This window comes from Leucoraja erinacea, chromosome 20, assembly GCF_028641065.1.
Source record: "Leucoraja erinacea ecotype New England chromosome 20, Leri_hhj_1, whole genome shotgun sequence".
NCBI classification, from domain to species: domain Eukaryota; kingdom Metazoa; phylum Chordata; class Chondrichthyes; order Rajiformes; family Rajidae; genus Leucoraja; species Leucoraja erinaceus.
Window position 1 is genome coordinate 5,660,936 of NC_073396.1, and position 11,405 is coordinate 5,672,340.

The 11,405-nt window shown below is 43.5% G+C and overlaps 1 protein-coding gene across 2 annotated transcripts; it reads left to right on the forward strand.

The window, feature by feature from the left end:
* Window positions 1-6,134: 6,134 nt before the first annotated feature.
* atp5mf (ATP synthase membrane subunit f) lies at window positions 6,135-10,683 on the forward strand. 2 transcript variants are annotated; one of them, XM_055651076.1, is made up of 4 exons: window positions 6,135-6,229; window positions 8,383-8,490; window positions 9,240-9,356; window positions 10,475-10,683. In XM_055651076.1, exons 1-4 carry the CDS (start codon window positions 6,208-6,210, stop codon window positions 10,501-10,503), a joined length of 276 nt encoding a protein of 91 aa, XP_055507051.1. In that variant the 5' UTR covers window positions 6,135-6,207; the 3' UTR covers window positions 10,504-10,683. The 2 variants fall into 2 exon arrangements, with proteins under 2 accessions (XP_055507051.1, XP_055507052.1); XM_055651077.1 differs by having other exon boundaries at window positions 6,138-6,223.
* The last annotated feature ends 722 nt before the right edge of the window (window positions 10,684-11,405 follow it).

The window sequence follows — 11,405 nt, forward strand, 5'->3', positions numbered from 1 at the left end:
CTGCTCCGCCATTCAATCATGGCTGATCTATCTTTCTCTCTCAACCCCATTCTCCTGCCTTCTCCCAGTAATCTTTGACGCCCTTCCTAATCAAAAACCTATCAGTCTCCTCCTTAAAAATACTCAAATGACTTGGCCTCCACCACCGTCTGTGGCAATAAACTCCACAGATTCACCGCCTTCTGGCTAAAGAAATTCCTCTTCATCTCCATTTTAATCATTTTATTCTGGGGCTGTGCCCTCTGGTCCTAGACTCTCCCACTAGTGGAAACATCCTCTCCATGTCTATCTGTCAGATGATAGTAGATTCTTCTCTGGGACGACCACGCAAAGAGTTGCTATGCTCTGGCAACTTCTTGCTGGGAGTTTTGGGCAGCTCCTTGTAAAGTAGACAATAGACAATAGGTGCAGGCGTAGAGGCCATTCGGCACTTCGAGCCAGCACTGCCATTCAATGTGATCATGGCTGATCATCCCCAATCAGTACCCATATCCTCTGACTCCGCTATCTTTACGAGCCCTATCCATCTCTCTCTTGAAAGTGTCCAGAGAACCTGTCTCCACCGCTCTTTGAGGCAAAATACATTGTTTTGAAAATATTTCACGTTGAAATATATAGATGTTCAGTTTAACTTTGAAAGTTACAATTAGAGTCATGGAGTCCTACAGCATGGAAACAGGCACTTTAATCCAACTTGCCCACACCGACCAACATGTCCCATCTACACTAGTCCCACCTGCCTGCATTTGGCCCATATCCCTCCATACCTGTCCTACACATGTACCTGTCTACTTGCTTCTTAAACGTTGCGATTGTACCTGCCTCAACTACCACCTCTGGTAGCGCGTTCCATACACCCACCACCCTGTGTGGTAAAGTTACCCCTCAGATTCCTGTTAAATCTTCTCCCCTTCGCCTTAAACCTATGCCCTCTGGTTCTCGATTCCCCTACTCTGAGCAAGAGACTACCCGATCGATACACCAGACTGATTCCTGGGATGTCAGGACTGCCTTATGAAGAAAGACTGGATAGACTTGGTTTATACTCTCTAGAATTTAGGAGATTGAGAGGGGATCTTATAGAAACTTACAAAATTCTTAAGGGGTTGGACAGGCTAGATGCAGGAAGATTGTTCCCGATGTTAGGGAAGTCCAGGACAAGGGGTCACAGCTTAAGGATAAGGGGGAAATCCTTTAAAACCGATGAGAAGAACTTTTTTCACACAGAGAGCGGTGAATCTCTGGAACTCTCTGCCACATAGGGTAGTTGAGGCCAGTTCATTGGCTATATTTAAGAGGGAGTTAGATGTGACCCTTGTGGCTAAGTGGATCAGGGGGTATGGAGAGAGGCAGGTACGGGATACTGAGTTGGATGATCAGCCATGATCATATTGAATGGCGGTGCAGGCTCGAAGGGCCAAATGGCCTACTCCTGCACCTAATTTCTATGTTTCTATGTTTCTATTCCTCTCATAATCTTATCAACCTCTCTATAAGATTACACCCCCTCATCCTCCTGCGCTCCAAGGAATAGAGTCCCAGCCTTCGTAACCTCTCCCTATAGCTCAGGCCCTCGAGTCAGTATTCAGTATTTACTTTAATGGCATTTTAACTGAGTACTTACATACACAGATGAAACAAAAAATTGTTTCTCATTCAGTTCCCATCAGTGCGGTTAATAAAAACAGAATAAATACATATAGCTTTAAAAATTAAAATAACCATATCTAAAATAGGCCTAAAAATTGAAATAAAACAGACATTCAGACTGAACAGTGGCTTTGCTTTGACAGGTGACTAGCTGTCAGAGTATGGGCGAGGTTAGATGTGTTGGTGTATGATATATTGGGAGGGGACACAGTCCGTTAGCCAGTCTTATTGCCTGTGGGAAGAAGCTGTGTAGCACCCTGCTGGTTTTGCAGCTGTTGCTGCTCTATCTCTTCCCAGATGGCAGAATGGAGAAGATGTGGTGTGATGGATGATAGGGGTCCTTAATAATGGAGATGGCTCTGCGGATGCTGGGCTTCTGATAGATCTCCAACAGGAAAGGGAGTGGGGCACCAGTGGTCCTGCTGGCTGTCTTCACTATCCTGTTAAAGTTGGTTTTGCTCGTAAGCCTTGCAGCTCCCAAACCTGGCAACATCCTGGTGAATCTTCCCTGCACCCTTTCCAACTTGACAATGTTGGATCCGTTTGCGCCACCTATTTCAGGCAATGTTTCCCAGCTAGTTTCTAGATCCAGGCAAAGGAGAGCAAAACTAAAGGTTTGAACACTCACACGGCGTTGAGTGTTCTTGTATTCCAGGGTTACGCTGACAAATTTGATGCAAGTGGGGAGAAGACAGGGATTCCAATTCAACCTCAGGCGTTTGGCACTAGCTGCGGATATCAAACCTGCGAGGGTAGAAGCAAGTAGTCAAGTTGTAGATAAGAAATAAAAGATAGATAACGATATATCATCAGAAGACATTAGGTCATTTTTAAATAATTAATTGAAAATTTGAGGGTGTTATGAGCAAGACCTAGTTATCCCAAATTCCTCTTGAACAGAAGATAGACACAAAATGCTGGAGTAACTCAGCGGGACAGGCAGCATCTCTGGAGAGAAGGGAGGGGTGAGGTTTCGGGTACTGAAACCTCACCCCTTCCTTCTCTCCAGAGATGCTGCCTGTCCCGCTGAGTTACTCCAACATTTTGTCTCTATCTTAGGTTTAAAACAAGCATCTGAAATTCCTTCCTACACATTTCCTTGTGAACAGGGTGGTTTGTTATTTCAGAGTGTTGCAAACTCATAAGAGGAATAGATTGGGTCAGATGCACAGAGTCTTTTGCCCAGTATGGGGGAAATCGACTGACTGTGCAGCTCCCTCTGCTGGTGAAGAGAAGATCTGATTTTGAAAAGTTCAGCACCAGAAGAGGTTCTGCATCCAACTGATTTAGTTTAGATTAGAGATACACTGCGGAAACAGGCCCTTCGGCCCAGCGAGTTCGTGCCAACCGGCAATCCCCGTACACTACACACACTAGGGACACGTCTTTGGCGTGTGAGACTTGTGTCTTTTTTTGCCTCCACCATTTTCCCTGGCAGCAGATTCCAAGCATCCACCCACCACCCTCTGTGAGAAAAAAAAATGCCTTGCATATCTCCTTTATACCTTGCCAATAGACAATAGACAATAGGTGCACGAGTAGGCCATTCGGCCCTTCGAGCCAGCACCACCATTCAACGTGATCATGGCTGATCATCATAGTTGTCCCTCTCAACTTAACGCTACACCCTTCAGTATTTGACATTTCCACCCCAGGAGAGTCCTGTTTCCACGCTGTATCACTGTAGGACTCTATACTTCCATCTCAGGGTAGGGGGTCTGCCCTCGGCCTGTGCGCTCCAAAGAGAACAATCCTGCTCTCGCTAATATACGCTGATGTAGACAACAAAAAGCTGGAGTGACTCAGCGGGTGGGACGTTTCGAGTCGAGACCTTTCTTCAGACTCGACCGAAATGTCACCCATTCCTTCTCTCCATCGATGCTGCCTGTCCCACTGAGTTACTCCAGATTTTGGTGTCTAACTTCCTTTTAAACCAGCATCTGCAGTTCCTTCCTACACATACTCTGATCTAGCCAGCATTCAGCAAAAACCTCTTCTGCTTCCTCTCCAAAGCCTCCGTATCCTTCCTACAATCCTCCAGAATTTCTTTCTGCAGTCTTTCCTCCACAAATCAGATTTCAAATTGACAATTGACCCAATAAATAAGGGTTTGCAGAATAGAGTCGCAAACTTCAATTGATGGATAGGAATGCATGCCTTATTAATGCTAAATCTAGAAGAATTTTCTTGTGTTGCTGTTTTATTCATGCCTTCCTCAAAGACTACAGAGACTGCATGTCTTATCTTGTTTTCTTTGGAGGTTTTAATTCATTAGCCCCTGTCAGAATCTCTGGATCAAACAGTAATTTGAAAAGAGAGAAACTTATAATACCTTAGAGAGTGCAACCGGACTTCCTTGAATTTAAAATAACTCCTTAGTTCAAACGAAATTGCTAATCAAAAGCACATCTGAACAAATCACATGGCATGTTTATATTTGAATTGAGTGTCTTGGCTCTTCATAAAGCAATCTGCTCATAATCCAAGCAAAGAATATTTGCATCGCTGTTAATTCAAGCCAAGATATCATTTCTGTGAAGCATGGTTTAACTATTTAATCCCAGGAATCTCAGATACTAAATCAGAGTTACTTTAAATGAAAACTTCAGCAGTGGAGAAACCATTGCGAGAAACCATTGCCCCATTGCGTGAAGGATTGGGAGGTATTGGAGAGGAAGCAGTGGTTTACCAGAAATTCACCAATTTGTACATGCAAATTGGAGGAACAGAAGCTCATCTTTCACTTGCGCAGCTGACGACCCAGCGGTATGATTGATTTCTCTAACTTCAAGTAACCCTTGCTTTCCCTCTCTCTCTCTCTGTTGTTCAACATCCCAGTTCTCCGACTAGTTCTACTGTCCTCCTGATTAGTTGTACTGTTTGTATGCCTCGTTGTCACCTTCCCCTCAGCCAACAATGAGCCATTCTAAGGTACACAAAAAAGCTGGAGAAACTCAGCGGGTGCAGCAGCATCTATGGAGCGAAGGAAATAGGCAACGTTTCAGGCCGAAACCCTTCTCCCTTTCATGCTTCTCCAGCTTTTTTGTGTACCTTCGATTTTCCAGCATCTGCAGTTCCTTCTTAAATACATGAGCCATTCTACATTTCCTTTGTCATTGTCTGCTTTAGTCCGCAGTTTTCACACCTTCCCTTCCATATCTCTAGTCTCCCTCTGCCCTGACTCTCATATGAAGAAGGGTCTCTGACTGATGAAGAGTCTTGACCCAAAACTTCACCCATTCCTTTTCTCCAGAGATGCTGCCTGACCCGCTGAGTTACTCCAGCATTTTGTGTCCATCTTCGGTGTAAACCAGCCTCTCCATATAACCATATATAACCATATCCTTCCTGCACAAGTTATGTTTCTGTGTTGCCTTGAAGTTCTCTTTTAACCGTTCCAACGATTACAATGGCTGCTACAGGCTTCTCATTCTGTATTGTAAGACTAGTGGAACAGCTTGAAATTAAATAATTAAGTCACAGGGGCCCATAGTAAACACAAAAGGTCTCTTTTGTTTACCAAGATAGAGATTTTCATGATTTTGCCTTGGGCTGCTTGCTGGCCTCAATTGACCTTACTCCCACGATGCTGCTTGACACCAAGTGACCTTACTCCCATGATGCTGCTGCTGCTGCTTGACACCAAGTGACCTTACTCCCATGATGCTGCTTGATACCAAGTGACCTTACTCCCATGATGCTGCTGCTGCTGCTGCTGCTGCTGCTTGACACCAAGTGACCTTACTCCCATGATGCTGCTGCTGCTTGACACCAAGTGACCTTACTCCCACGATGCTGCTTGACACCAAGTGACCTTACTCCCATGATGCTGCTTGATACCAAGTGACCTTACTCCCATGATGCTGCTGCTGCTGCTGCTGCTGCTGCTGCTGCTTGACACCAAGTGACCTTACTCCCATGATGCTGCTGCTGCTTGACACCAAGTGACCTTACTCCCATGATGCTGCTGCTGCTTGTGACCTTACTCCCATGATGCTGCTGCTGCTTGACACCAATTGACCTTACTCACATGGCGTAACGTTTGACATCAACAACTGACCTGACCTCACTCCCCTGACGCCATGTTTGACTAATGCAGTGACCTTACTCCCATGACGCAATGTTGGACCTCTAAAACTCCATAATATTGCATTTAACGCGGTCAAATGTAACTCTGCCTTGACTTTCATGTTGCATCTAAAAGTGTCTTCAGTGTTAACTCCGTGTCCAGATGGCACAGATGTGTTATTAAACTTGCTATTGTGTTGTACTGCTTACAGCTGCAACAACGTGTAGCATCAATAAAGGGCTATAGGCTTATTGCAAGTTTATGTACAGGGACATATCTATCCATGCACTGTATACTTGTATTTATACTGATGCATTTCAAATATGTATGTCATGTTTTATACTTTGGCAATATAACAATGTTTTTTATCATGCCAATAAAGTTTTTTAATTGAATTGATTGGTACACCCCCACCAGTGACCTTACTCCCATGATGCAGTGTGTGACCTTCTCCTCCCCGTGATGCTTTGCGCGTTGGCGGGACAACAATGGCTAAAGGAGGAGGTCAGGGTGTGTGTGGAGGGGAAGAGGCGCCTGGCGGTTACTGATGGGGACCGCGGACAGTGGACGATGCTGGAGGGCCGGGGCCGGGGGATAGCGGTGCTGGGGGTGGGGGAATGGGCCGCAGGGTTCGGCCCACCGGCGGTTGCCATGGAGACCAGCGCCCTGGGGCAGCGGTGCCTTCCCTCAACCCGGGGTCACTGACACGGCGACCAGCGGCTCCCCCCCGGCAATGGCACACCAGCCTGCTGCACATACATCGCACACACGTGTACATAGATACACGCGCAAACATGGGCACCCGTGCACTAAAAACACACAACATGCACGCTGACAACATACACAGACATACACACACTCACAGACACTCATACATACCTACCATATCTACCATGAATTCAAATCCACACATTCACTGACTACACCGCCCAACACGGACTTCCATCTGTATATATGTATGTAGCGCCGTAGAATTTGTGCACCTATTCCCCCCCCCATCTCCCTTCTGTTTTGTTTTCTGTTTCTTGTTTTTTGTGTAAAATTGTATGTATGCACTGAGTACGAGCAGCTTTCAGTTTCACTGTACATGTATAGTGACAATAAATGGCATATCTATATCTATACACACAGACACTCATACACACACACACTCACGCAGACACTCATACAATACATACACACACACACTCTCACTCTCACTCACACATACACTCATACACACACACAGACACTCATACACACACACACACACTCTCACTCACACATACACTCAATTAGACAGACACTCACCCACTCACTCATTCCATACTCATTCACACAGACAATCACTCACTCACTCACACATACACATTCAATGTCCCTTTGAAATGAGTAGGAAGGAACTGCAGATGCTTTTTTTAAACCGAAGATAGACACTAAAAGCTGGAGTAACTCGGGACAGACAGCATCTCTGGTGAAAAGGAATAGGTGGCGTTTTGGGCTGAAACATCATCTATACCTATTGTCCACAGATGCTGTCTCTGCTGACCAAGATGCCCCATCTGCACTAGTGTCACCTGCCCGCATTTGGCCTATACCCCTCTAACCCTTTCTTGCACCTGTCTAAGTGTCTTTTAAATGTCATTGTACCTGCCTCCTCTGGTAGCTTGTTTCATTTACTCACCACACGTGTGAAAAAGATTCCCCTCAAGTTCCTATTAAATCTTTCCCCTCTTATTGTGAACCTACAGTGCTTTCCATAATGTTTGGGACAAAGACCCATCATTTATTTATTTGCCTATGTACTCCACAATTTGAGATTTGTAATAGAAAAAAAATCACATGTGGTTAAAGTGTGCATTGTCAGATTTTAATAAAGGCCATTTTTATACATTTTGGTTTCACCATGTAGAAATTACAGCAGTGTGTATATTTGGTCCCCCCATTTCAGGGCACCGTAATGTTTGGGACACAGCAATGTCATGTAAATGAAAGTAGTCATGTTTAATATTTTTTGCATATCCTTTGCATGCAATGATTGCTTGAATATATAGTGTAAATAGACTGCAACACGGGAATAGGCTCCCCATGGTGTAATATGGGCATTGGACACTACATAGCGCTCATTTTTTCAATATGTGCAACTTTTGGCACTGACGAGTTATGACTTCCTTCTCAATTATATTTTATCTAAATCTGTGCAAAATTTCATGTAGCTCCGAGACATGGCTCACGAAAGTTGATTTCTAGACACATTTTTGATGCTCGGCTCACAGCCTACACGTGATATTTTCTATTACAAATCTCAAATTGTGGAATACAGAGGCAAATAAATAAATGATGGGTCTTTGTCCCAAACAATATGGAGGGCACTGTATCTCCGGTGTAAACCAGCATCTTCAGTTCCTTCCTGCACATAGTGTATATTGTTGCTTGATGGACAGAGAGATGCACTGAAAGGCCCCCATTATTGCTACGTGCTACATTATTGCTAACCTAAAAACCAGTGCGTCTTTGGGATGTGGGAGGAAACCAGAGCAATCGGAGGAAGCCCACACATTCACAGGGAGAATGTGCAAACTCCACACAGCCAGCACCAGAGGTCAGGATTGAACCCGGGTCCCCAGCACTGCATGTATTCAAGGATTCAATGAAACTAAACATAACTTGTTAATACCTTGTAGTGCCACTTGTCCAGCGAAGGTTATTGGATTTGAAATTGTTCGAGGTTCCTAACTGGACATTAAGAAGATTGGTGTCTCCAAAAGCTGTTTTCTGCGCGATGTGCAGAGGTAAGTGTGATACAGGTTGAAAGTAATTTTACACATTAGCATTCAATGTCACTCTGGAAATTCATTCGTCAGGTATAACACAACCAGGGAGCAGTCCTGAACTAATAGCTACCTCATTGGTGGCCCTTGTATCTTTGATCGGACTTTACTGCCTTCACCTTGCACTAAACTTAATTCCCTTATCATGTATCTATACATTGTAAATGGCTTGATTGTAATCATAGTCATAGAGTGATACAGGGTGGAAACAGGCCCTTCGGCCCAACTTGCCCACACCAACCAACATGTCCCAGCTACACCAGTCCCACTTGCCTGCGCATGGCCATAATCCCTCCAAACCCGTCCTATCCATGTACCTTCTAACTGTATCTGAAACGATGGGATAGCCCCAGCCTCTACTACCTCCTCTGGCAGCTTGTTCCGTACACCCACCACCCTTTGTGTGATGGGTATTGTATTGAATTTCCGCTGACTGGTTAGCATGCAACAAAAGCTTTTCACTGTACCCAATAAACCAAACTGATAACATGAGTCCCCTTTTGATTATGGTTTCTCTAGTGAATTTTTTACTGTTCTTTTTTTTAAAATAAATCATGTTTCTCGGGGTATCTAAATGTTATTAGATGTTTAAGTTATGACTATCAGATGGAAGCTGCATACCAAATCTCGTTGCACATATGTGCAATGACAATAAAATATATTATTATTATTATTATTTTCACTCAGTTCTTTTTAATTCCATCTCTCAGGCCATGATACGTACTACAAGAAGTACATCGATGTGAAGAAGGGGGGGATTGGTGGAGTGGCAATGTTCCTGATGGGCTACGTTGTAATCAGCTACATTTGGAATTACAGCCACCTTAGTAAGTCAACCTTAAGTGCCTTATTGGATTGATTATCATTTACTTGAATTTGAGTCAATTTCACCTGTAATCCACAGAGTTCATAAAAGATGGATGCACACAATTAGCTGTTGCCATTTAAGGAGCAATGGCAATCGGGCAGCTCTCTTCCATTCTCACTCTCTGGTGTTGTGGAATTATGATGCAATGGTATTATTAATATGGACTGGCTCACACAATCAATTGTCAACATTATTTTAAGTTCCCACAGCCTATTGGATAGGTAAATGGATAGGAAAAATTTAGAGGGATATGGGCCAAACACAGACAGGTGGGACTAGTGTAGATGGGTGGGAAGGAACTGCAGATGCTGGTTTAATCCGAGGGATAGACACAAAAAGCTGGAGTAGCTCAGCGGGACAGGCAGCATCTCTGGAGAGAAGGATGGGTGACGTTCCGAGTCTGAAGACGAGTCTCGAACCGAAACGTCACCCAATCCGCCTATCCAGAGACACTGCCTGTCCCGCTAAGTTACTCCATCTTTTTGTGTCTATCTTGGGTAAATGGGACCTGTTTCCATGTTGTATCTCAAAAGTCTAAAATATTTGTTTTTTATTTTAATTTCGTTGAAGAATTAATTTTGACTGTATTTTCTTGTTATTTTAGTCTACTAAAGCAGTCTCAGCCTCAATCTGCTTTATGACTGTTGGCAGACCAATTTCCCTCCTGGGATAAATAAAGTTCTATCATATTGTGTATACAGAAGGAGAATGTGTGGGATGGAGAGTTATAATTTCACTATATAACAGGATTAATTAGTTACACCCAATGTGTTGTTGACAAAATATCCTCTAATACCAATTTCAAGAGGCTGGATTGCAATCTTTAGTCTTTTAAATCACCCTCTGAGATAATAATCTAATCCTACTAAAATGCATCCCGGCAGGGTAAAGCAGTTTCACTTGAAAATTCCAAACATAATCAGCGCTGTTGTGGACACATTGATGGTTTTGCTCCACCTGGTTACCAGAGATTCAAAGCAAAAATAACTTACGCCCCACTGTTACACAGTGGAAAATTAAAGACAGATATGTCACGGTAGATTTTGACACTTAAAATGTTATTAATGTGTATTGCAGAGCATGATCGCTGGAGGAAACACCACTAAATGTCTCCACTGATACGTAACCAATCAAAGATACAATCCAAAGGGAAATATTTCTCAGCTAGTCTGCTGCATTCACATAGTCGTTGCTCAGTTGAAGCCGTGAATCAAAATACTCTTGTTTGTAATTGGAGAAGGCGGATTTCTATAAAACTTGATGACAAATAAAATTTATCTCCACCTTCTGAGTTATTTCTTAATATTTCATTGCCCTCTGGTAATCGTCAAAAATACAATTTCTTAATTTTTAGAATGAAAATGTGATCGTGCTGGATTCAGCTTCACGAGGCCATATTTATTGATGCAATATAAAACATTCCAGGGAAACGCTCATCAAAGGCTTGTGCATAAAGCATGTCATTGTGTTCTTTTGGGGAATTCAATTTTAGTTGTTAAGTGGGCAGCAGTGGTGCAGCGGTCGAGTTGCTGCCTTTCAACGCCCGAGACCTGGGGGTTCAAACCTGACTGTCAGAACGGAGTTTGTACGTTCTCCCTGTGACCACGTGGGTTTTCTCGGGGTGCTCTGGTTTCCTCCCACATCCCAAAGATGTACAGCTTTGTAGGTTAAGTGGCTTCTGTAAATTGTCCCTGGTGGGAAGGATGGAACTAGTGTACAGGTGGTGTACGAGTGCACATTGGTCAGTCTCATGGAAAGAAGAAAAGTTCCCTTTTATTTATTAAATTTTTTTAAATCAGGATTTTGTTTAGCCAATGAAAATTTGTGCAAGTGGACATGGAGCAAGCACACACACACACTGAGGCAACAATTGCTTGTAAACCACACTGTGCTAAAAATGTGTATGATAGTCACACATGTTACACCAATCTCTTACATGCATATTTTCAATTTTGTACTGCAATATTCTCAAGAGAAACAAATGACTTAATTGCCCATTGTAAAATTA

Coding starts and splice junctions, on each gene's coding strand:
- atp5mf (XM_055651076.1), top strand. CDS start 6,208: ATGGCTAAAGGAGGAGGTCAGG. Junction 6,230..8,382: donor GGCTAAAGGAGGAGGTCAGG/GTGTGTGTGGAG, acceptor AATACCTTGTAG/TGCCACTTGTCCAGCGAAGG. Junction 9,357..10,474: donor TTGGAATTACAGCCACCTTA/GTAAGTCAACCT, acceptor TGTGTATTGCAG/AGCATGATCGCTGGAGGAAA.